Raw genomic sequence first — 25,858 nt, 5'->3', positions numbered from 1 at the left:
TTTTTTTTTTTTTTTTTTTTTTTTTTTTTTTTTTTTCCTGAACCATAGCTGATAACCTTATTTGTCATACATATTACTCAAACAGCGTTTGTATTTTGTACATTTCTTGCTAAAACTCTGTATGGTCCCCATCCCAATGGAGCTTTAATTTATTTTTGCCTCCTTTGCTATTGTATGTACAATAGATAAAGGACTAATAAGCATTAAAAAAAAAAAAAGAACAAAATGATGCAAAAATGAAATATTAAATATTTTAAATCTGTGCTTCAGATGCCATCTCTAGGACTAAGGGATGCAATTTAAATTGAGCATTTTCTATTCAAGTCTGTCTAAAACAAGATATCAGGAGTATGCTCAGTGAAGTCAAGCACAAATCTGAAGGAAAGGAAACGTTTTTCAGTGGAAGCATATTTAGAAGAGGGCGGAAATAAGTGAAAAATAATAATTTTTCCAGGGTTGACAGCTTACGGCAAGAACTGTTCAGTGTTTTTTGCTTTAAATCTGTGTTTTATGTTATTTTCAATCCATAATTTTCGTAAATACCTGAGGGGTGGGTGGGGGTGAGAGTGTATGTGTGTATACACATAACAGCATAATTCCAATGAAACAGATCTGTGCAGTTTCAAGTGAATCATGACAGGCTGCCTACATCATTTCGCCTCTTTTACTTTCAAAACAAAATGAATCATGATTGTTGACAACTAATGTTGATATTCTGCAATGAAACTGAAGTCACAGATGTGGTGTAAGAAACAGCTGCTGTGATTTAGGAGAGATGAGCCTACTGCTTGAACATAAAGCAGAGATGATCACAGAATAGCCAGGGTTGGAAGGGACCCTGCAGTGGCCACATGCAGGGCCACCAACCTCCACATTTAATACTAGACCAGGCTGCCCTCATAAGCCCCAAATCCTATGCCTCTGCTGCAAAACCATTCGTGCAACTGCAGGGTCCCTAGTACAAAACAGATGTTGATATAATGGAGTGAGCCCTGTGGAGCACCACCAAAGAGCTTGGGGGATAGAGCACCAGTTGTGCACTGGAGGTGTGAGGAGGTCCCTTCTAATGTAAGTTATTCCATTATTATTCTTTTGTCCCTCTTCGTAGACTGTGCAATGCCACCCTGGTAATGCTTTTGGCTTTGTCCCACTTTCATAAAAAAAGACTTGTAGCTGTGAGATGCCAGGCAGCGCAACTTGTCTTTCCCATGTTTCTAGATATGCTTTGATGATCAGCAGTCCTGTGAGTAAGAGAGCTGCTCAGTAAGGACAAGGTTAGTTAAGTCATGCCAGCCAGAGCTGGGTGATGTGCTTATCTATCCCAACAGCTAATCCTGTACAGGCGCTTAACAGTGCTGATGTGCTTCTGACCTTTCAAGTCTGCATGTGGAAGAGGTTGCAATAAAATGAGGCTGCCTGCAATGTGTGGAGGCTTAGTCTGCACTCACTGGGAGTGTAGAGGTTTCCTTGCTGCTCGTGTGCTGGTGGTTCTCCAGCATTAAAATCATAAGGCACGCAAATGATACCAGAGTTGATACACGTGCTACTTCTATGATTTCACGGTAGCTGCCTCTGTATTTGGCTTGAAGAAAACCTCTCAGTACAAATAAAGTTGTACTCGTAGGGTATATGCTCAGGAAAACCTTGGTGTAAATAGGACTGATGGGGGTAGGCTCTGTGGATTTGTCAGCCATTAGGAACTGCTGCCTACCTTGTTCTACCACTCTTTAAGGGTCGTGCTAAAAGCATTGGAAGAGATTGAGGTCTGGTTTTCTATCATGCTGGAAGGAACAGGAGAGTACTTGATGTTTTTAGGATAAACTAACAGTATTACTTTAGCACCTTTGGGGATCTCTTTTGTAGCAATGCTATTTTAACTTTTTTTAGGTGAAAATCAAGTTCCCTCTCCTGCTTCCCCCCATGGATGGTCTGAGTAATATTCAATGCATATTAAACTTATGCATTTAATATGTAATACATATATGTATAATATGTATTGTTTTGCCAGAACTCCAAGGCTGCACTGCCTACCTTGCCCCATTTATTTGACTGCTGAGATATCATAAATATGGTTTTCCTTCAAGAGAGAGTTTCCTGTGGTAGTACCTCAGTGAATCCTTATGGTTTATATTATTTTGAGGGAAATATGCTCCACAAGAGTACCTGAAGCGTACATATTTGGTTTGTTTTTGTGCTGAAGAATCCCCAGTGAAGATAAAACTAGTGGATCCTTTATTCTTTTACACGCTGTGGGTGGCTGTTTCTGTGATTTTTATTTAGCTATGACCTAGCATTTTCAGCCCATTCTACTCTCAGAACCTGCAACTCACATTTGGCTATCCAAAACTTTTTAAACCTGTCATATCAAATCTTGCATGCTGAATGAATAGTGTCCTCCCTGAGAGCTGCCTGCAGAGAACTGCCATGGACTGTGACAGTAACACCTCATCTGCAATGTAAATCTTCTTAGTGTGTGACATAGGAAAGTTCATGTTATTTTTCTAAAAACATGGAAGTTCTGATCAGTCTTAGGCTGACTTGATGGAGAGATGAGTTTCTGAAGTTCTTCAACAAAAATTAAAAAATTATACTGCCTAACAGTGATGCTCTGTAGGCTGAGTTCTTTATTTGTAAGCCTTTAATGAAAGGATACTTACCGGAACACAGAAAGTAAAACCGGTTCTCATATTTTTACAGTCATGCACTGCTAAATGCTTAAGAAAATTAAGTGACGTTTTAGTGTTTGAAAAGAGAAACGAAATCCCACAAATGGAGAATACTGCTATCACTTCAAGAATTTCAGGCTCAGAAAAAGCCTGCAGAGTCTGGTGCTAATGTGGACTGTAAGATTAGGAAATCTGATTTTTATATACGTATATTCAGAGAATTCAGATGAGCCAGACTTCTAGCAAAATCATTTAACTCTGAAGATACTATATCAATTAAAATAAACTGTTTTGCAGGACTCAATTTCATCAGTGATTAAGAATGTAGGAAAAAAATGGCATCTTGTAGGGAGCTGTTAACTTCTCTTAATAATCTTCCCTTCATCAAGATCAGGCAACATATGAGGCCAGTTGCTGCCTGTGGCTGCTGAGCTCCTTTCCAATATCTGCATATAAATATGACTTGTGTTACACGTTGCCCTTTTGCACTGTTGTGAAATCTGGCCTGCCTTGTGTTATTTCTTTTTAGCCCATCTTTTCCTGTTTAAATGATCTGCTTTTCTACCTGGTATTTCCCGAAGTTAGCAAGCTCTTCTCCCATTACTGGTCTGCCAGTCTGCAGATGAGACGATGGCAGTTTTTCCAGGAGACTCCTCATCTGCAGCAGTCACTCTCCCCTAGATAACCTGCACAAGTCTCTTAATTGTTTCATATCCCAAAACACATCTGATATGCAGTCCTTTTGATGCTTCATTCCTGACATCAACAAGCTGCTGCTGGGAGGGGAAGCTGCAAGAGACAGCAGTACATCCCATTGATTGTGGCTACCAGAAGGCCAGTCCTGCTTCTTTCCTTCTGTCTCAACTTCTGGCTCAGTGGTACATCTTCCACCCTGTGCTGGCTCTGGTGTTTTTCTGACCATTTTGGGTCTTTACTCAGCTGCAAGTTAAACAAAGGAATTGGCCTGAAAGCATCTGGCTGGAAAGAGGTGAGAAGGGAAATAAGAAACTGTCATTGGGAAGACCAATACTGTGACTACTGGCACAGTACCTTCAGCTATCTTGGTTTCTTTGAAATCAGGCACTGAAGCTGTGTTCTCAGTCACTATGAACCTCTTGGAGAAGTTCTGGACGCTGCTTCCTCTATTTCCCCCATGCTGTCACCAGCAGTTGTGTGATAAACTGAATTGGGGAAGTAATGTGGCTGAAAACTAATCCTACAGGAAAAGTTGTCCTCTTGGGTGTAGGGAAACATAGGAAAGGTGGAACAGGAAGCATTGCTCTGTAACCAATTGCAAAGCTGTTGCTTCAATTAATCTAATTTTGCTTACTGAGGAAATGAAGGAAGATGAGCTGAACTGGGTGTGGTGGTGACACTTTTCAGTATCTCAATATTCATCTTAAAAAAAGGAAATGTGCTATTCTGAAAAGATTGCAGAAGCTTAGTGGAAAGTGCTCTGTGCACTGCACTATGAAACGAGATCTCTCTCTGGGATTAAGAGCTTCCATCATGCTCTCATGAGGGAGACTGAAAATGACAACAGGAAATAGCACAGCAGAAATCAATTCTCAGGTCACTGATAAGTGAGATTGGCAAGGACCCTAGTTACTAGGGAAAGTTAAGTCATAATCCTACTTAAAGGCTGCTGTATGGGACAAATAACTGATTGTGGAGACTGCACAGCTCTCTTGGCCAGTTAGAGGCAATAGGATCAATCCTGGAGAATCCAGAAAGTGGGGGGAGCTTTGAGCCTTCAATTTGCCCCTCCTGGCCAAGGGCCTGGGAACTGAGCAGAAGTGCTCCCAGCTGACATTGTCTGCAAGAGCAGCTTCCTTCTGCTTTCCTACATCTGGACACAAGTAATAATTATTGCAAGAAGTGCTGGGAAATAGCTGAGCCTGAAAAGACTTTACAGAAAACGTGGGACTCATCTCACCACTCAGAGTAAACGCAGTAGAGGCAGTCAGCAATCTTAAAACTGGAACAGCAAGCATGAAAGCAAAACATTTGCATGAGAATAGCCTTGAAAGATCAAGAAAGACCATATGCATAGTTGTAAGCACAGTAAGTTTGATCAAGAGAACCAGAAGTAGCTAATCTTAACGTTAAAAATAAATGCTCTTTCTCAATTGGAAACTGAACAGTGACTTTGTATGTATCTGGCAGCTGAAAATACTCCCTTGGCTGGCGCCCTCTTCTTTGAATTGAGCTAACAATTTCGTGCGTTCACTTGCAAATCTAGCAAGCTTTTTAGCTTTGAGCATGCATCCCTAGGTAGTAGGATAGATTTGCTGTATCTCCTTTGATGGTATCTTACACTCTGAATGTAGTGTTTCAGTTCCACTGTTTAGCTTCATTTTAAAATCACAGCGATCATAGATATGTGGTATAAATAGTCTTCAATTCATACACTCATAAAAATGTTGTATAGGTATCTTGAAAAATAACAGCTCACTTTCTCCAGTCTTGTTGCCTCAGTCACTGTAAGGAGCTTTACAAATAGTGCATAATTACTGTGTCCATTAGCAATATGACTGCTGTGTATCAGCAGTAGGTAGAAAAACTTTGTAAAAAGATAGACTTTAAGGTTGTGGAACCTCATTGCAAGTTTGAGAAGGAACACCATATACAATTGTGATAACGTAGGTGAACAGCAGTATTACACTGTAATTTTCATAATGAGGATCCACTGATAGTATGCAAGATTTACATACCAGGCCTAGGCTGCTAAAATTACTCAGCCTGCATGACAATTTTGAACAGATCAGCTGGCAATACTTCTTGCTTTGTGTGGTACTGGTTCAAACTGAAAAAGCTATTTCTGCCACTGGAAAAAGATGTGTATAGGTGTCTTCAGTCAAAGTGTGAATCTTCTCTGTATTGGATGACAGCATGGGAAATGTAGATATGGACTTCTAAGGGGAGTGTGCTTGTTGGAAGACGTCTATTGTGGAGCAGCAACCCCTTTCCTGATCTGTGATGATGTGCTGAGTGCTTTTTAGTGAGTTATGGCTGTCATCTGTTGGAGCCTGCTATGGCCATCTCTTGAAAGGGCAAAGCTAAAGATGAATAATGCAGTATTAACCCATGCTTACCACTGAGCTATGGAAACTTTCTTGAAGTACTTGGCTACAAAGGGGTTAAGGACTTTGATGCAAGTGTCACCTTTATTTTTTCCTAGTGTGGAAGTCTGAAAGACAGCTTGTAAATATAACACTCCCCTACATGTTGCATCCCTGCTGACTTTCTGTAATGTCATTAGATGTGTTAGTGTACTTCAGTGGTTTAATTAAAATCTTTTCTGGTCCAATGCAATAAACAGTGTCTTATGTCAGTGTACCATGTCTGATGCTAATGATGCTTCTGGATGATGAATTGTTGTGGGGAGAGCTACAAAGGTGAAGAGTAACTGAATTTGAGAGTTTGATATCTTTTTTTTTTTTTTTTTTTTTTGATATTATGAACTGGACAGATAATGCCAGTTAGAAGCAAGGGAGAAAGTACTTTGAAAGTTTCTCATTTCTTCTGTTGTTATGTGGAAATTTAACATCCTACATCACAGGCAAATGGATAAGTATACCTATTTGGTATGTGTTAAACTATTGCATTTCAGAAGAAAAAAAAAATGAGATCTGGTTTTGGGTTCAGGACATGTTAGGATAAACAAAGTTCCATATATGTTTGTGTATAGATTTTTCTTGACAGAATAAACATACTATGTGTCTTCTCTACTTCCACACTGCTGCTTGATCTTAATACACAAACTTTATTTACTTATTGAAATCCTGGGCTGCCCAGAATATGCCTCTTCCTTCTCCCTCACAACACTGTGAATCTTCAAAGATGTGAATATCAATCTTTTCTCTTTGACACTTCATGTCAGACAATGAGGGTCATATCTACGCCTGTAGTTTTCAAAGTTAATAAGTATTTGAAATATGTGATTCTACTCTGTTCCGCACTGATTATATGACATTAGATGCTGTTTGGGAATGAATAGAAAACATACTTTTGTTTCTTTCTTGAAGTGGCCTATTTGTGGACTGAATGATTTAACAAGTTATAAAAATGATGCCAAATACTGAAACTACTGTTCTGATGAATGTCCTTTAGAGACAAAAGTAATCCAACAACTTATTTCTACCCATTTAAAACAATTATTCTATTGACTAACTGGCCAAGTTACAGTGGTTAGGAACTGTGGTTTTTGCAGTGAAAGAAATGGGATACTTATGTAAAATTTATAAAAATATATTCTTTACAGGGCAGTGACCCAACATTTAAATTTTAGTCAGATTACCATCTGAAGTAATCTGTAACGTATACTTTTGAAGCAGTATACGTTTAAATCAATTTTGTGCAGAATTGGATGTGGGAGTAGCAAGGAAAAGAAGCATGTTTTCTTTGTGAAAAGTTGAGTTTTGACAACTACTGTAAGTTTTAGAATGTTAAAAGACAAACCAGCTGAGACGCATTAATGGACAAAGAACAAGCGTAGAGGTCAAAGCTGTGCATGCAAATGCATTTTCACATCTGAGCAGTTTCTAAGATTCACACGGCTTCAAAAATAAACTCATTCCAGGAGTAAGATGCACATATTTGTAACCCATTCTATAATTCTGTCATTATGACAGTATTTGAAAACAAGTGGTGGTTTTTATGCTGGGACAAAATAGACTGGTTATAAGCACATCTTAAATTAGTCTCCCAGGGGTATTCTATATGTGAGCGACTGCTTTGTAGGAAAAAGTTGTCACTGGTTGACACTGCTATCCCTTTCTCACCCCTCTACTGCTGACTAATATTGAAATTTAACTTAGAATTTTTACTTGTGCGCCACTTAAAAATTTTAATTGGGATTTTAGGACAACTTACAGTGCGGAGTAACTGTCATATGCTATTGCCAACATGCAAAAGCAAACTAGAAATTGTATGAACATTGGGCTCTAGCACAAAAAAATCATGCTGTGTACTGAATGATCTCCAGAGGCACTAATGGACAGTGATTATGTATTAGTTATTAGATGTTAGAAAATAATACAGTGTAGTATTAAAAGACTTGCTATTAAGTCTTGTAGCAATGTGAATCCAAGGTACACAAGGAAAAAAAAAAAAAATACCACCTAATTGGATAAAAATGGTTGATCTTGATTACATGAGTTTTCTTCATGCTTCAATAAATATTACAAACACCAACGATCAGCATGACTTTTCACATTAAATTTGGTATCTATAAATACTAGCGATGATGCTGTTGAAAAGCTGTTTTTTTTTTTTTTTTTTTTTAATAGGAAAATAAACTGATCACAGAATGACTGTTATATCTGTATTTTACATTCGCTTTTTTTTCTCAGTATTGTTGATGGGGAACAAACTTGTTTTAAACTTCAGGCAGGTAGGCTTAATCAAAATCCATTTACAAATGACTCCTTATAAAGTATTAAAATCAACAGTGGTGACCCTTCCACCTAAAGCTGAACAGCAGTATTATTTTTCTACTAAAAAAAAAAATTAAAGTGTTATATAAAAAACTCAATAGAGACAAAACCATGTTTGAGAAATTCTTACCCTCAGAACTATATTCTGTACTGATTTGTGAAAATACAGCTATTGTCTGTAAATGCCAGTCTATATCCATTTTATCTGTGCTGCCGAAATTAACAAGGGCCTTCAATGGCCTGATTGAGGTTTCCAATTCCTTGCATTCCTGAACATCTTCAGAGTATAATCATGAATAAACTTGAAGACCGAACAGAAAATGTAACTCCATGCTATAATGTTTAAGAACACCTAACTGGGCAGGGAAAAAGGAGTGATAACACCATAAATAATGCGTGGCACAGGTTTAACAAAGATTAAAAGTTTGTTGGCAGAGGGCTTTCATTTAGGAAATGCATGTGTTGTGACCATTTATAACTGATGGCTTTTTGAGTTATACCTTTATGCTAACAGATCTTTATTTACTTATCTTCCTGTTGCCTCCTTGGAATTCAGTGTTATGCTTCCACAGATATTTTTCAGATACTCTGTGTACCACCCAGGCTGAAATAAGCAGCTAGGTTTTTGATTTATTTTATTTTTTATTTTTTAAGAGCAGTGAAGAGCCTCGCTCTCTTGCAACGTAGTGCTGGTACATACAGATGTTCTCTAATCTGCTTTTTATACGCTAGCCAGAAAATGTAATGCTTAAATGAAGTGTTGTTTTTTCCTTCTTCATAGGAGACTAGGGGCTTGGGGCAAGCACTATTCCTTGCATAGCACTGAAAGGGTAGCAGAGTTTGTCAGCTAAGAATATCAAATACACACTTGTAAACTACTGTCTGTTTTTTATTAGTTTCAAAAAAATACAATCACATTCAAGTGGTTAAACACAGTGGATGTTTTAGTACATCAAGACTTGTAAGTAAGTTTAATGCAAAATCAAGTGTTTATGCATTATTCAGAGCCATGCTATGACAAACTCAGGGCATATGAAGGCTGTTAGTACTTTTAATAGCAATTAATCTTATGCATTTCAATGACAATGTCACAAGGGAAGCAGGCAATGACATGTTTTAAAAAAATGTAGATTGTATCCAAGTAGCAAGGGGCAAAATGTTAAGCCAAAAAGCCTAGTCACACAGGAACTGGGAAGAAAGTTAAAAGGAAAGCACAGAAACAAAATGAGTGTTCTACAGTATGCCTTGTGGTTACTAACAGTATCTCCCTAAATGGTGAGAATTTCTGTGCCAATTTTAAAAGTTTCTTTGAATGCAAATTGAAATACTGAATTCAGTAGTACCTACAGGAAATCAAGATACCCTACCTTGTCAGAAGTTACGCATTTGCCACAGTAATGTGAATTTTGCAAAGATTTTACTCTTCAGTATTCTGGATGCCTAAAATGCATAAAACAACTGGAATTCTTCTAAGTACCAGATCTGTGGGTACTCAGAGAGTTCTAATTTATTTCCAGCACAGATCTTCCTGAGCACCAGTGTGTGATGAGGCTTTTCAGCAGTGCAGCCGGAATTTAGAGCCAGATTCCCTACTATTGAAGTCTGTGATTTGACCCTGAGTTGACACTGGGAATAGTCACTAGTGAAAGAGATCTCTGCAATTGTATTTGTATACTTTTTATAAAGTGGGAAAATTCTGTGGGTTCTTAGATATGGGAAGAGAGACAAATATGTTAAGTGTCCAATGAACCATCCTAGGAATGGTTGCAAGCTTTTGTTGCTTGGAATAGTATGTCAGTAACTGACAGGCTATGCAAGCCATTTCTTCCTACTGATTTTAAATAAAGACAGCATCACATTGAAAATTATCAGTCACTGTATTTTCTCTCTTTTTCCTAGCATCATTCTTATTCAGAGCAAAGGGTATAATGCACAAGAAAATGGGGTAGTTCCATTTTACAAATGAGAACTTTTACAAAGCTTTGCAAATTGGTCTTTATTTTTCTTGTTTCTAAACTTGCACTGAAGACTGCATGGATTTCATTTTAGCTGTGTTACACCCTTTTAAAAGAGCCATAAAATTTCAGATGCCATTAGTGAAATATGTTCAGATTATTGTGGATTATATCCTCCTCCTAGGCAATGAGCATATCTGCGTGAAAACTACCTGCAGAATGATGCTGATGTAACTATCCTTCTATCACATCCTCTGGATATCTTGTTGGTAACAACTGTGCTTATGTTGAGTTTGTAACTTTGTAGCAGTAGATAGCATCCAGGCAGGTCTGGATGGTGCTTCAACAAAAATACTCTTCTGGGAAATTAAATTTGTATCTTTTATTATTATTATTATTTCTTTATTGACATACTTCTGCAGCTGAGACTCCAATTTTTTTCTCCTTTGATTCCGTAGGAATATGAGCTCAATGTAACTCCCTGGAAAAACTTGGTTGTTTTGGGGCTAGTATCACTTACCAGCCCAAGTTGCATGGCAATGTTTGGGGCCTTTGCATCTGCCCTGTTTGGAACAGCAACTCATGTTAAAGCTTCTGTGTAAACTAAATAGTGTAGCATAGAAATCCTCTATACTGATTGCTATATGTGATGCATACAGAAAAGTCCTCTTTCTGAACCCAATGGAAATTAATAATTTACATCTTCAGAGTCTTCCTACTCTGACCCCAAGGATTTCCATTCTCTCTGCTTCTCTCGGGATATCTTGGTTTTTGGTTGAATCATATATATCGGGCTTTTCAAACCAGAGAAGAGCCATAAGAGTGACCCAGTCTTAGAAAAACTCCTTCACAACATTATTATTATTATTTTAAACTGTGTTAATGCTTCCTCAAAGGAGTAAAAAAAAGAAACAAACAAAAAAACCCACAACAACAAAAGAAACAAACTCAGGGTTAGTCCTAGCTGCAGAAACCTCCAGAAATATCTTCCAGGCTGAGTACTACAGACCCACAATCCCAGTAATACCTAATGAACTCCTGGTCCAGCCGGGTTGATGTCGCTTCTACTTTGATTGCTGCTCAATTTCTTTTCATTTTCATGATGCCAAGAAACTAGGGTTACAAGTTTAGCCGCCTCTGTGAGATCCACTGTTCTCTCTGCGGCTCTTCCATTACAGGATTACTAAATACTCGGCATTTTTTATTCTTAAAGTTCTTTCTAGGGAAACTGTCCAGTTGAAAGTTTAATTTTTCCAATTTATTATGATGTCTAATAAAAAATCTTTGAAAAAGAAATTGGACCCAGAAATGAACACAAGTTCCTTGCAGTTTCTCTAACTGTATGAAATCTCACATATATCTTTAATATAGAAATAAGAACAGTAAAATCATCTGGTCTAAAGCTTTCCCTTTCTGCAGATACCTCAGTGACCCATGGGTTTATTTTCAGCTTTGTCTTCAGTGCTCTTGCTCCTACAGTTTTTGATATAACACCCTTTCATAGAGCTGGCATAGGCAGTGTTGATAAAATTGCTGTAGATATGAGCAAAAGAGAATTTTCTGAAAATCTGTAATCTTTCTGTCATTTGGGGTTGATAGGAAGCACTATTTACTGAAGGAAACGCTACTGCAAGTTGGTGGATACTCTTCCCTTCAATTAGTTCAGGTCTCTCACTCTTCTGTAAAACCCATCTTTTTACCTTTTAAATGCCAAGTTCTCCTGTAAAAATTCAGTTGTTGAGCTTTTTCTTCCACTCTTGGCAAGAAATGTGGAGTAACCATTTTATAACCTTGGCCTTATCTAAATCTGTATCTTTGGGAAATTCTTACCAACTGTTTCATCTTAGTTCCTTGTTAGAGAAACAAAATGCTACTTCCTCTAGCATTCTAGCAAGCTGCAGTCAGCCAATACTTTCCAGCTGCTGTGTGACCTGAGTGACGTTCAGTCAAGCGGACATGAAACTATATAAAATTGTTCAGTAGTTGAGCAGTGCTAAGGGCTCATCTATCAGTAGGCAATGACAAGTCTGTATAAAGGTTTAAATGCTGTCAATAAGAAAAGTATTGAGATCTGCTGTCTTCTCTGCTTAAGTGACTTTGCTGACCTCTTGTGGGACTTACTCACTGAAACCTATAATTAATTCGTTTAATAATCTTTCTGTAACTTACAATGTGCCTCTGCCAACTGATGTATGTTTTGCAAGATCAGAGTCTCGAACAGAAGTAAAGAAAAATGGAACCTGTCATTTTAGTGTCTGTTTCCCACATTCATCTGTTTCTTCAAGCATAAAATAGAGAGAAGAGAATTAGGAATTTATAGCCCTCTACAGGGAACTGCTAATAGAAAGTAGAAGTACTGAAATGATTAGCAGCTGGTATTTGACAAGATGAGTGATTATAGTTTCTGGACAGATTTTTAAAAATGACTAATGATTTCAGGCATTAGTATTAAGTTCCAACATGCAAGCATTGTAAAAACAACAAACAAACAAAAACAAACCCTCCCAAATTGCAGGAAGGAAGCAGCACAAAAACACCCAAAATGAAGGTTCTTCAAATCAGGTATGATCTCTAAAGGCAATTTCCTAGGATGTTCTATTGTCTGAAGAGGTGCATTTGTATAACTGGGATATTTGAATAAACTAGAAATGGGAAGTTCAAAACTGGAAATATTGAGACTGTTTGGAGTTTTTCAGTTGTCTAGTTCAGAGCTTATGAAGTCAGTATTGGAAACATTGTGACACAATAGCTTAAAATTTCCATAACTTCTCACATTCTTTATGTTCCTTGAATTTGAAAGGTCCGCAAGACTTGAAGGATATTTTTAATAATGTTTAAAATTATCAGTTAACCTTAAGAACAAAGAGTTCTATATCAAAAGATATTCCTTTAATCCATATTTAATATAATTATGAATAATCTGACATTTAGAATTTGATTGGGTTGTTGTGTGCCAGAGCATAAAAACTAGAAAGCAGAGAAGCACTTCTCATCATTTGCAGCCACTGCATAAAACAAACAAATTTATGCTCAAATCACTTTTGGCAGCAGCATTTGGAATATGAATAGAAGTATGGTTCTGTCAAAGGAAAAAGTAGGGAGCCTGCCCTGAATTGAATATGTTCACACTGACTCAGGATTTTTACTACAGGATTGCATTGATAGGTCATGGCATTAGACAGTTTTATTCACTCGTTTTCTTTACTAACGCTCCCTTAATGTACTCTCAAATTAAAGAATTGATAGCTCGTATTCTTACTAACTTAAATTAACTTGTGTGTTCTTATGTCTTTTTTGACATGAAGGAATATGAATAAATATTGTCCTTGTACATTATTACCTAATGGGATGACTGATAGGCAGCAGAAGTGATGGACTGTAAAACTTCTCCCTTTTTGGCCCTTATCTTAAGATCTCTTTAAGGTCACTCTTAGTCTCTATTTATTTATTTATTTATTTATTTAATTTATTTTTACATTTAGCCCCTGTCTGTGCTTTGCTCCTATTATTTTCCTCAGCTTGAAATGATGTAAGAACTTGTGACTCTGCTTTTAGACAGTTTCCTATTTGGTTAGAAGCAGCTAAAAACTGACCCCATACCTCTCCCCTTGCTTGGAGTAGAGGATGCCCAGAGTGACCCAGAAAGCTGCTGCTATGCATCCTGCTCTTATAGGTAGCCCCACTGCAGCTGTCTGCAAGAATGGCTGAGGGGCAAAAACAATGCTCATGTGCTCTCTGTTACGCTCTTTGCCCTCAGTTTTAATGCTTTCCATCCATCTCCCTGGAGGAGAAACTATTTTCAGTTTCCATCTACCCTGAGAAACTTTAATTTCAAACAGCTTTAAGTGTTTTCCAAATCCACAAGGCACTTGATACAGAGAGAGATGCCAAGATTGCTTGTCTTAGTGCAGAAGAGTTCAAGCTCTGAAGGTGCCTGGCTCTGACCAGCTTCTAGGCTTTTCATTGTCTCCATGAGTCTAGAGCCTGCAGGAATAATTGAAATGAAGTTGTTTCTGAAAGTATACTTTTCATATTCAAGCTGGCTCACTGCATCTGATGGGGAACCTCTACAGCTAGGGGGATGGCAATGAGGAAAGCTCTGAGGACTGCAAATCCGTCAGCCAAGAGCAATGTCCTTTCATAAACAGGAAGTGTGAAGAAAATGAAAGGAAGAGGCTGACTTGAAGCTGACAGGAAGGAAAACATTGGATGGGTAGAAAGCATCCAAAAGAAGTCTGTGATAAGCAGAGGATGTAGGAACTCACCCTAGCAAAGTGTGTTGGGGGAAGGAGAAGAAAACAGTGTCAAACGTAATTGAATGTGAATAGGAGAAATAAACGTTAGCAGGCTAGAAATTGTGCACAGTGACAAGGAATTTAATGCAATTGTATGGCCTATGTATGTTTTGCAGCTGGAAATACTCATTTTTGTACTATCACTTCCATATTGAGAACGATTGCTGACTTTTGTCAGGGGGAAGCTTGTACACTTGCTGAGGCAGGACAAGATTGCTAAGATTGCTTCTATTTGTGTGTGTGCGCATGCACAAAAATTGGGACCCCCAAAATATCAGTACTGAAGTTTTGTGTGACTATGTGAAAGCTTTTTCTGGCTTTCTGAGATGAGACGTTTACCATTATATTATGTTTTGCTGGCAATAGAATTGCAGCATTTAGCTGTCATGAGAGCACTTCCGACCAGTAGCTGCAACTTCTGTCATCATGTTTCTCTGGACCTCACCCACAGGAGACTTTCTATTCTTGACTGACATGTGGGGAAAACACGTAAAGTGTTTCTTGGTCTTCTGCAGCAGCCTTAGTAATAAATTAGAAAGTTTCTTGTTTACAGTAGGACCTGAGAAGACACTGTTTTCCTCAGGATATTTGTGGTCCAAGCTTTATTTCTAAAACTGAGTATACAGGACTGTGTGTCAGATCCAGTTGAACAAAACTTGGATGCAACTTGCACCTTTCCTGACAGCTAATAAACCAAACCTCAGCTTTCAGTTGCCCCCACCTTATGCTGCTGAAATACCATTCCCAGTACTGGGAAACGCCCTCTTAGATGTATCTGGAGTAGTTCAGGTCTTAAGGGACATGCAGGGTTCATGCACCAACGGAGGAGCTGCAGACCTGCCCTTTCCTGTCTGCTGCTGCTGCACTGTGGGGATGGGAGAGCGTCCGAGTGAGACAATCCTTGCCTTTTCTCAGTAATATCTGACATAAATGAATGTCAAAGTACAGCCTCAGTGAGCTGAACCTGGCAAGATCTGGCAGTGTTTTGCACTGGCAGAGAGGCAGAAATCTCCCACAGGACAATGCAAGTTTCCTTCTTCAAGTATTACTCAATAAAACTGCTAGTGTATTGGTGATGGAAATAGGACTGGTTTTCTCCAAGGTACTTGTGTTCCAATCATGTGATCTGAATTTTGAAAAAAAAATAGAGGAGAAATACATGGAAATTATTTAGAAAAATGGTCAGATTGATTCTATGAGAATTCCTAGCAGATTTCTGTATGCAATCTATGTAATAAAACTGACCTGTTTGTGTCCTGAAGTTCAACTCAAAATTCACTGTTTTTTATATCCTTCTCAGTCTGTCACTGGAAATTCAGACCTGAATTAAAAAACTTGAAACAAACCTACTCTCAGAAAAGAAAATCAGAGTACAGTGTAGCAAATTCAGATATTAAAAAAGCAAGAGAGAATATAATATGCTCTGTGCAATGCAGCTGTGGCTAAATGCTGATTTGCACATTGGGACAAGATTAGCATCATTCAGATGTGACTTGCATATTGAATAGCCATCACAAGCAGAATCCTGTAGATAAAAAAGGAAAATGAAACTGTACAGTATGCTTCAGAGCTAATATACTATTGTTCCGCATTTTTAGATTTTACAGATGAGAAAAGGATGAGTTACTACTTCTAAATTTTTATAAAGCATGTGCAGTTTTTTTCATGTAGATCTTCCTGATACCCAATATGTTTATAAAACAGAATGTAATATTGCTATGGAGCAATTGTTTTAACCGCTCAAAGAAATACTCCAAAACACTCCCTCCCCACAACATTGATCATATGAGTGTAGGTTATTTCCGTTCTGAAACCAGCAAAAATGGATTTAAGGTATTGTGGCCAACTTGCTAAATTCTGTGTGGCTACAGTGCCTGCATGTCTTGGCTTTGAATGTCTTCAACTTCAAAAAGACATTAGTGTTGATAAACCCATTTAATTCACCGTTGAATGAACTGCTATTTGTATTTGACATGAAGTATGTGTTGTGCAAGAACCCTTCCCCCTCAGAGATTTTATGTTAGTTGTATGGTTGTATGGTAAACTTAAAAGGGTGGCAAGACACAAACAGGCTGCCCAGTGAGACTGTGAATGGTCCCTCTTCAGAAGCGTGCAAGGCCAGGCTGGATGGGGCTTTGAGCAACCTGGTCTAGAGGGAAGTGTCCCTGGATATAGCAGGGGGCTTGGAATGAGATGATCTTGAAGGTCCCTTCCAACATAAACCATTCTGATTCTATGGTAATTACTTCCTGCAGCATTTCTTAAACTTTTGATATCCTTTCTTTGGACAAAATTTTAAATGATAGATGTCCATGCTGAAACCACACAGGAAACAGGCACATCTGATGTGCTGGTGGTTTTAACAAAGGCTACCAATGGGCTTTCATTGGAGGGGAGCATTGCAGCTTTGATTTGAGCATCCCTCATGAGTGCAAAAGCTTCATCTGCACAGGCTTCAATTACTGGAGCCATGGCAGGGGGGCAGGTGAGGGAATTAGGACTTGTCTAAGGCTTGTGAAGAACTGCTAGTAGGCATTTGATTGGCTCCTGTCAAACTGTCTCCAGCCTGCGCAAGGCTCTCTGATTTGCTTTCTGCAGCAGAACACGAGGCAGAAGGTCTTTTTCAGACCATGCAAAGGTAAAGCAGAAAATCCCTCTCTAAAGTGGGGAAAAATTCACTCAGCTCACATGGGAAGTACTACAGAGTTTCTTTCTTCATCTGCTAGTCCAGAAGGAATTTTCAGTAATACCTAATAAAGCTTATAATAAAACCAGGCTACATCTAAACATCCATCTAAAGTTATGTAGATGCAGCAGTGTTGTACATGCATTATAAGAGATACACCTATCTTCACAGAGTTTCTATGCACATATACAGTGGCAAGCTAGTATTTGTTTATTATAAATTATGAGTTTGTGTAGGTAAACCTGTAACTCCTGCCTCCTGCAGACGGTATCAGGCTTGTTGAAGTTTTTCTTCTTTTTTTTTGTGTACATTTCTATCTAGTCTCCACCACTGACTTTTAACTCAGTGTCCAAAGGTAATACTGGACATCTATTAAGACTCTGTGGAGTGTAGTGAAGTAAATTATATGGCACTTGGAACTGAATGATAAAGTGAGATGCAAAACCTAAGGCACTTGCCAAAGGTAAAAGAAAATATGGATAAAATAACATACGCAGGACTGCAGTATTTTGGATTTCCATCCTTCTGTTGACAAACCAGTAGATAAAGTTGAGGAATCACATTTTAAGTGGTACAGAGTAGAAACACAGATTTTTAATATGTGTAATTATAGTATGTACCATACCAATCTGGTTGTGGTATTCCATGTTTTGTCAGAGAATATCGGAATTATGTGTACTTGGATTATAACACAAGCACAATTTAAGCCAGGTCAGAGAGAAACTGAACTGTGATCATAATGAAAGAACATGTGGGCAGCATCTGCCCCCACTAACAAACCTCTTTCATTTCTCTGAAAGTGTTAGGAACATCATTCTAATGTTAACAAAGCGGAGTGTGAATTCTTGGGAAGCTCTACTCCAGACGCTCATTTATATGTTAGTAAGACCCAGTGTCCATGCCTTGGAGGGATGGACTGGAGTATCTTGCCAATTGCCACAACTGTGATGTCTCTAGAATGGCACATCCAAGATTATTTTAGCACAAAAGCAGGGGCTGGATGCAATTAGATTGTTGCTTTTGGTCTAAAGGAATGTTCCTTTTCTTAGGAACAGCTCCTTAACCAGATCTCTCAAATCTTAAATATTAATAGCTTTTTCCATCACAGAGGAAGTTATCAAAGGCGATTTGCCAAGGGGGTACATTCTAAATCAGACACCATGCAATAGAGGAGGAACTTCTCATTCCTGGAATATTTTAATTTTCTTGTAAATTATGCTAGGAGCTTGAAATGAAAGTGGGACATTTTAAAAATTATTTAACAGTTAATTTATATATTAGCTTGTGCATAGGTGAACTACACCTTGCAATTACTCATATATTGCTATAATTATTCCAAAACACAAGTTCTTGAATCTTTTTTTTAGTATTGTATTTAATTATTTCAAGCTTAACTTATTACAGATTTATCATGTTGACAAAGCTACTGAATAATTCAATGAAAGAATATGAAAGCTGTAGGAGTGTTACTACAGGTGCGTCCTGTCTCATTTTTTGCACAATGCCTTTGAAAACGGATGTTCTCATTGTATCACACACATTGATACGGTTTCTGCAATGCAAAATAGTGCTTAAAAATGTGTTAGAGAATACACAGTTAGAAAAGCATACTAGAAAATACTTTCATTTTAGTCATATTGCTTTTTAAAAAGTTCTCTTTCACTCATCATCAGCACAGACCACCTATGGTTCCTCTTGCTTTTTTCACTTGTGCTTTATTAGTTTACCACTAATGTCTGAAAATACTTCTCACATCCTTTTTCACTGCTGCTGCACGTTGCTTCTTGGAGCAGGTAAGAAGAGGCAATCCATTCAGTTTTAACCTCAGTCCTTCTCCAGCAATAGAATTTCTGTGACTACGGCATCTTTTGTAGTTTGATTTATAACATGTGAAAGACACAGAATTCAGCCTATATTGGACAGCTTTGTCAGCCTAGCATGAATTGTTAGAAAACTCTATTTTACATTGTGGCCATGAAGTATTAACGTATACCTGCATGTACCTGAGTATCTGTGGTCAGGACAGGATTTACAGGATTTACAGGACAGGATCCTCTGTTAACACAAACAGTTTAAAAACTTCTGGTGCTTCCAGCAAACAGCTTTGTTAAGAAACAAAGAGCCAAGTAACAATTATTTCTCTTATTGTTGTAACAATTATTTTTTCCTTAAAATAGGTCTTAAGGTTATTTTACTTCAAAAGCTACACAAATGCAGTTAGTGCAAAGGAATTACCCAAGGTCAAGGATTTGCTCTATTCCTCTCTCTATGTATTAGTTGAAATCAATAGAACCACAATCATACAAAAATAAACAAAGAGAGAACCCCATACGATAACAGAGCACAACAGAAGAGGCTGTCAGAATTTTTCAGATATTCCCAGAATTCTCTATACTTTTCATGCAAAATTTGTGGAATTGTGTACTAGTAATCATGCAGGTTTTAGGAAAAGCTTGTACATTAGCAATGGCTTTAAAATATATTTTTCTTAAAAACACCAAGAAATAACCAAACAACAGAACCCAGCAATCGTGGAAGTCATATTTCATAAGAGACATTCCTGGCTAGAGTAGAACATGGGTGAATACAGAGAGAAAATGTGCTACATATCTGTGCTCTGTCTGAAGGGAAGGAAGGGGGGGCTGGGATTTACAGTGCTTCAGTCAGGGAAGTAAATCAACACACCAAAATGGGAAGCTAGAGCAATAGACAAAGAAGTGCGTATGTAGAATGAAAATGTCAGTAATTCCTGACACTGTAAGTAATACAAGACTTACATGAAATGCATTTGACTGGTACCTCTTGTAAAAGGTTTGCTTACCAAAAAATGAGATCCATCCATACCCAGTTTTTCTACGAGCACAGCAGATTCAGGCATTCCAAACTGAGGCGTAAGAAAAAGTAGAATTGAGTGTGGAACTTGAAATTTATGAAGAAGCTGATTAATATTTCCATGCTCAAATACTTATGGCTGTAGAAATATTTAGTATGGATAATTAAGAATACTGGGAAGAATAATAACAATGCTTAGGAATAGCTAGTGACTTCCACATAAGAAGAGATGAGGCATTGTATTATTAGGGAGGGAAGATTTAGGTTGGATGTCAGGGGGAAATTCTTTACAGAGAGAGTGGTGAGGTGCTGGAACAGGCTGCCCAGAGAGGTTGTGGATGCCCTGTCTCTGGAGGTGTTCAAGACCGGGTTGGATGGGACTCTGGACAGCCTGATCTTGTATTAAATGTGGAGGTTGGTGGCCCTGCATGTGGCAGAGGGGTTGGAAATTCATGATCCTTGAGGTCCCTTCCAAACCTGACCATTCTATTCTCTCTGTCTTTGCAAAGAAGGGATAAGGATTGATGAAATAATGAATGTACAAGAGGAGACGAAATTAAGGAGCAGAAAATGTAACAAATAGAACAAAGAGCCCAACAAAAATAAACAATAGAGATTTAATTGCTGTAGAATGAGAAAAGGCCAAAAAGGAGACTGGGCAAGATGTATCTTGCAGTTCCCATGACAGATGAGCACTGCCAGGAAGAAATTTAGGCTCAGAAACAGGATCTTTCTTCTGTAACGTGGTAATTTTTTCTTCCCCTACCCCCCAAGGAAAACTGATGTTGTTTATAATACAGATGAAACAGGGATAGTCAATAGTAGTATTTCTTTATGACAGTACCTAAATAGTAATTTGGGAAAAATAAATAAATTGGACAGATTGATTATACTTTACTGAAATGCCTTAAAACTCTCACTTGTTGCTATATTGTGTTTTAAGTTGGTTTTGCAAAGAAATGGCAGGTGTATGTGGAAAGTGGGTAAAAATTGTTTTTTTTTGTTAAGGAAGTGCCATTCTTGAAATGAGTTTGTGTTTGCAATGCTTAGTCAAAGAATTCAGTCTGTATTTTAGTTCCATTAATGATGAATTTCAAGACAAATTCTATAAATTCTTTAATTAGTTCTGATTTTTTTAATAGAGAGATTAAGGTTGGAAAGGACCACTAAGATCAGATAGTTTAACCACCAATCCATCACCACCAAGCCCACTAGCCATGTCCCTCTGTACCATATCTCCACAGTTCTTGAACACCTCCAGAGACAGTGATTCCACCATCTCTCTGAGCAGCCTGTGCCAATGCATTGCCACCCTGAGAAAGTGTTTTTTCTAATATCCAACCTGATTTGAACAACTGAGCTCCAGAAAGCTGTTAAATATCTGATCATGATGATCAAAAGGAAGACAGGTGTTGGCTACCCTGCAATTTTTTGGAAAAGCTCAAAGACAGTATCCAGGTTTTTGGAGGATTGGGCCTGTAATGTTTTAAACACTTGTTTGTTGTAATTGGGTAAACATGGTATTTAAACTGGAAACCTGTTCATCATGGATTATAAATCATGGGGAAAAACTGTCATAATTGTCACATATGTATTAGTTCTTGGTGACTGTTTCCTATATTATAATGAAATTTCGTGGCAGTAATGGCCAACTCAGACACTAACAGAGAACATTAATGAGAATAGGTTATACTCATAGAAATACTCATGTCAATTTTCTAATGTAATTCATCAGTACAGAGGAGAACGATTAGACCACATAGCAAATGGTCACCAAATAGTCTGTGCATAACATTGAATATCTGTGTAGTTGCAGTTACAGAGTAGATACAAGACAATCACCATATCCATCACCATAAACTCTGCGTTTTCATCAGTGGTGAACCTGAGTGACACATTCATAAAAATTTACACAAAAAAGGAGGTCCCCTATTGCTATGCACTGCTGAAATGCACAGCCCACAGCCTCACTGTTCTCACATCCACTGTTTGGTCTCCATAAATGTTCATAATGGTCAATGAGTGGCAATGGGTGATATTTTTTCTACATGGAGGAATTTGCTTCATACACTCTTCCATGTCTGATGCCATTTTGTCAGACAGCCCCTCTGCTGCCATCTGTCCTACAGCAATAAAATGTAATAGAATATTGGAAGGAAAGGTCAAAATGTGCTGCTATACCACCAACACCTGCTAGCATCTGTTATGGGTGAACCAAATGAAATAGGAGGCATTAATTTTGGAGCAGCCCTCATAGAATCCATTGGTTTAGGGCACCTAATTAAAGCTAGGCAGGATGTAAGGTATATATGTATGTATTCAATAACTTGGAATTTTTAGCTTCTGAGCAGAGCTCCTACTGTTGCAGTTCAGCTCTCACCACTGCTGCAAATTAGAGCCTGAAATTTCAACTCAAACACTTAGGAAATGTATTTCATTCCCTCCACAAGTGACTTGCATGGATTCAGGTAAAAATACTGTGCTGGAGTCCTGGTAGAATCTGATATTTCAAGGTAACTTCACGTTACCATGACTTTGTTCCCTCTTTTTCAGCAAGCCCTGGCCTTGCACGCTTTACATACGAATTACAGCCCAGGGTAGTGCACAAAACATACAGGTTTTTCTGCACTGAAAGAAGCAGATTTTTTCCTCACTGGAAAAGATAGCACACATAGAAGCAGTTGCAGGTTATCAAGAATATACAAAATGGAGCAAGCTCAGGTTGTAGAGGTAATCCCATTTATGGTATTTTTCAATTCTGAATGTTTGGTCCTGCAATCTGAGCAGCAAGATTTTAGGGCTCATATGCACGTATAGCTGGTCTCTGGGGAAGTCTTTGGCAGCCTGTGGCACTGGCTGTGGGGGCAGTGGTACTGCTTCTCTTCGGGACAGGTACTGGAGGCTCCTAGCACTGGTCCTTGCTACACAGAACAGCCGAGAACCTGCTGTTGGCTATGCTGCAGTGATAGGATCACTTGTCTGCCTTAATTTGTGATGTGTATATAAGCATTAATAGCTTTTTACAAGGGTAGAAGAGAGAGGTTTTAAGTCTTCCACCTAGCAAGTCAGCAGTTACACTGTGCATGCTGATATTTCCTTGTAAGGCTCTGAGCTATAAAACAATTGTTATTAATTTTCTGTCTTGGTAATTAGAATCACTGTATCATCTATTAATTAGTCTGATTTCCTTTAAGCTACAAAGCCTTGAGCTAATTCTCCAACTAACTGTTCGCAGTAATGAGCTCAAGAGTTTAGTTGTCACACTATCATATGGTATGAATTAATTCCTCCTAACAAGTCAGCTTTCACAGACTGCGACCCACTTGTGGTCTGTCAGCATCAGGCAACTTTTTATTTTTTAAGTTTTTAAATGCATAAAAGTATGTATTTATGCCCAAGGCAAACATGGAAAGGTAAATAAATACATGAATGTTTTAAACTTTGGCCAATTTTTTGTTGTGGTTACAAGTGGAACCAAGTATAAAAACCTGATAACACACAGTTTTCCCCTCAAAAGATGTTAAGATGTTGCATGCTCCTTCAATTGAGAAGGATGAGAGCCTAGTAATGTTACATCCTAACTGAATGAAGCAAGCATTGCAAAGATTGGTACTTTTGCAGTTAGAAGTAGGATAAACTCCAGCTATATAGAGAAATTTTCTCAAAAAAAAAAAAAAAAAAAAAAAAAAAAAATGGTTATATTTACATTTATCAAAATGCAGTGAGTGGACTGATTGTACAATTATATGTAGAAATCTAAAAGCTGAGTCATAGCATTAAATAGAAAGAGACAATCTTGAAATACTTAGTGCAACTCAGGTTGTTTTGCATACATTGGAACGGACACTGTGTAGGTAGAAAAGTTCCAAGCAGGCAAAGGAAAGACTGAAGAAAAAGGCCAAACTACTTTAAGGAGACATCTAGCAGCTACAGTGGGTATGTATGCACTGAGAAGAAAAGTCAAAGAGTTGGATTCTTACTCACAGGCTGCAAATTTTAAAGCAAAATTGAAATCTAAGATCTATGCTCATATTCGCTAAAATGGATATTTATTCTCATATATATATATAATATATATATAATATAGAATATATATATATAATCTAAAATGGGAACGATGGGAAAATTTGAGAGACATTGCTTTATAGGTTGGGCAATACAATTGCAAATTTTTATATATATATATATATATATATAATATATAATATATAATATATATGTATAATTGAGGGCATGAAATACCTTTTGTACCCTGAGAGTTATTGCTGTGATCAAGCATATTATTATGAATGGCCATGTAGGAGATCGTAATTAGCAACTTCTGCCACAAATTTGATTTCTATTAAAAAAAGGAGAACACCAAGAAAATCGCAGTATGTTCTCATGGGTGGCAATTGCTGACAAGTTTACTTTTATGGTAAGACGTCTGTACACAGTATCCGTTAAGACTTTCTGCTAGCTGAATATAGACTGAACTGTCTAAAGTGTTACATTGACATTCTGTACCTGTCTTAGGAGGTCTGCGACTTGAAAAGCTGTCCAGCTCTCACATTCCTCTTGAGATGGCAGTTTTGTGGCCATGTTGCTATCCAGAGAGGGAGACTTGATCTGTGTGAATAACACTGAGTTGCTTCACTGGTCTTTGAGCTGCTGTAGAAATCCTAAGAGGAAGTCCTTTCTGTATTTTTTTTTTTCCTGTTTGCTCGCTTAAAGTGAACGCCTTTAAAGAGCAGTTTAGGAAGTATCAACTTCCTAAAAAAAAAAAGAGTGACTTTTCAGTATAAGAAAGCTTTGTTGCATAATATCAGCATATGCAAATATCAGTTATTACTGAAATTGGGTAAGCAAATTCTGCTGAGATTCAGCATGTAAAATACTTCTGAGTCATCTGCATGTTTGTAGATCTAAATATGGAAATGGTTTTTCGTATCTGTTGCAGAAAGTATTAATGATAACTATGCCTTGCCTACCTTGGACTCCTTAGTACAATAGCCTGAATGTGCCTTCAGATTGCATTTGGCTTACTTGTGTATTTTGACATATTGTGCTGCATTGTTTACATGGGAAAAAATAGATCTTAGTTACTCAAAGTTTACATCCATACTGCTACATTATGTAATTTGATTCTTTGTCTCAAGCCTGGGCACCATAAATTTGTATCAATATGCAATAGTGGTCTGAAACTGTCCCAGCCCAGCCACCTACAGGAGCTGAATTCCTGCCCAACTGGCAACAATCCTCTGCCTCCTTACCTCTGACACCAGCTGCACTTCCAGTTGCAGAGCAGCAGCACAAGCAGCTCTCAAAGAGGAGGGGCAGGGTTCATAATCTAAAATGGGAACGATGGGAAAATTTGAGAGACATTGCTTTATAGGTTGGGCAATACAATTGCAAAGATGCAGCTGCTGAAACAAACTCAGATGATTTTTCTCAGCAGATATGAGTCACCTCAAGAGGAGAAATAACAAAGTTTTCATAAAAGACTGGAGACCAAGGAATATTATTTTCTTCTTTCCAGTTATTATCAATGTTTTATTTCCCTCTGCAAAATGGATTTTGGGCACGTGTTCAAAGGTTAAAATGGATTTCAGTGGGTCATTAGTTACCACTGAATGCTCTAAACACTTTTCTGTCTTGTTTCTTTGCAGAACATTGAATTTGGCAAAAACTCAGCAGCTGGAATTTCAGAATTGCAGAATTAAGATAGATCACCATTGCATCTTAAACTTTGCTTCCAGAGAATAGAAAATATAAGTGCCTAAGTGTGCACACTGTAAGAAAAGTTAAATTGAATTTTATAGTGTTTTGCTTGTGAGTTGTTCCAAGGTGGTGACATTGCCCTGGCGGATGGGAGATAGTGATGCTTTCTTCCACTGTGTGCAGGCCCAGGAGAAAGAGAAAATCTCCCCTTCAGAGATTTTGTCTGCTGAATTTCAGTGCAGGGGTGACTGTGTCAGTAGAAGGACCTTCATGTTCAGTGGAGGGA

The 25,858-nt window shown here is 37.9% G+C and overlaps 1 protein-coding gene across 3 annotated transcripts in view; it reads right to left on the bottom strand.

Moving 5' to 3' along the window:
• Positions 1-24,510, bottom strand: part of BLNK (B cell linker) — a 94,276-nt gene extending 69,766 nt beyond the window's left edge. The window contains exons 1-2 of one of the 3 annotated variants that reach the window (XM_042818539.1): positions 24,379-24,510; positions 19,862-19,924 (exon numbers count right to left, since the gene is read on the bottom strand). In XM_042818539.1, coding sequence (XP_042674473.1) covers positions 19,862-19,924; positions 24,379-24,453 — 138 coding nt within the window. In that variant the 5' untranslated portion in view covers positions 24,454-24,510. The remainder of the gene's footprint in view (positions 1-19,861; positions 19,925-24,378) is intronic. The other 2 variants (XM_042818540.1, XM_042818541.1) reach the window with 2 other exon arrangements.
• Between the last annotated feature and the right edge of the window lie 1,348 nt (positions 24,511-25,858).

This window comes from Centrocercus urophasianus, unplaced genomic scaffold, assembly GCF_019232065.1.
Source record: "Centrocercus urophasianus isolate 14NV4802_14NV808 unplaced genomic scaffold, USGS_Curo_1.0 seq_17, whole genome shotgun sequence".
Lineage (NCBI taxonomy): Eukaryota > Metazoa > Chordata > Aves > Galliformes > Phasianidae > Centrocercus > Centrocercus urophasianus.
This window is presented reverse-complemented; position numbering and strand designations above follow the sequence as displayed.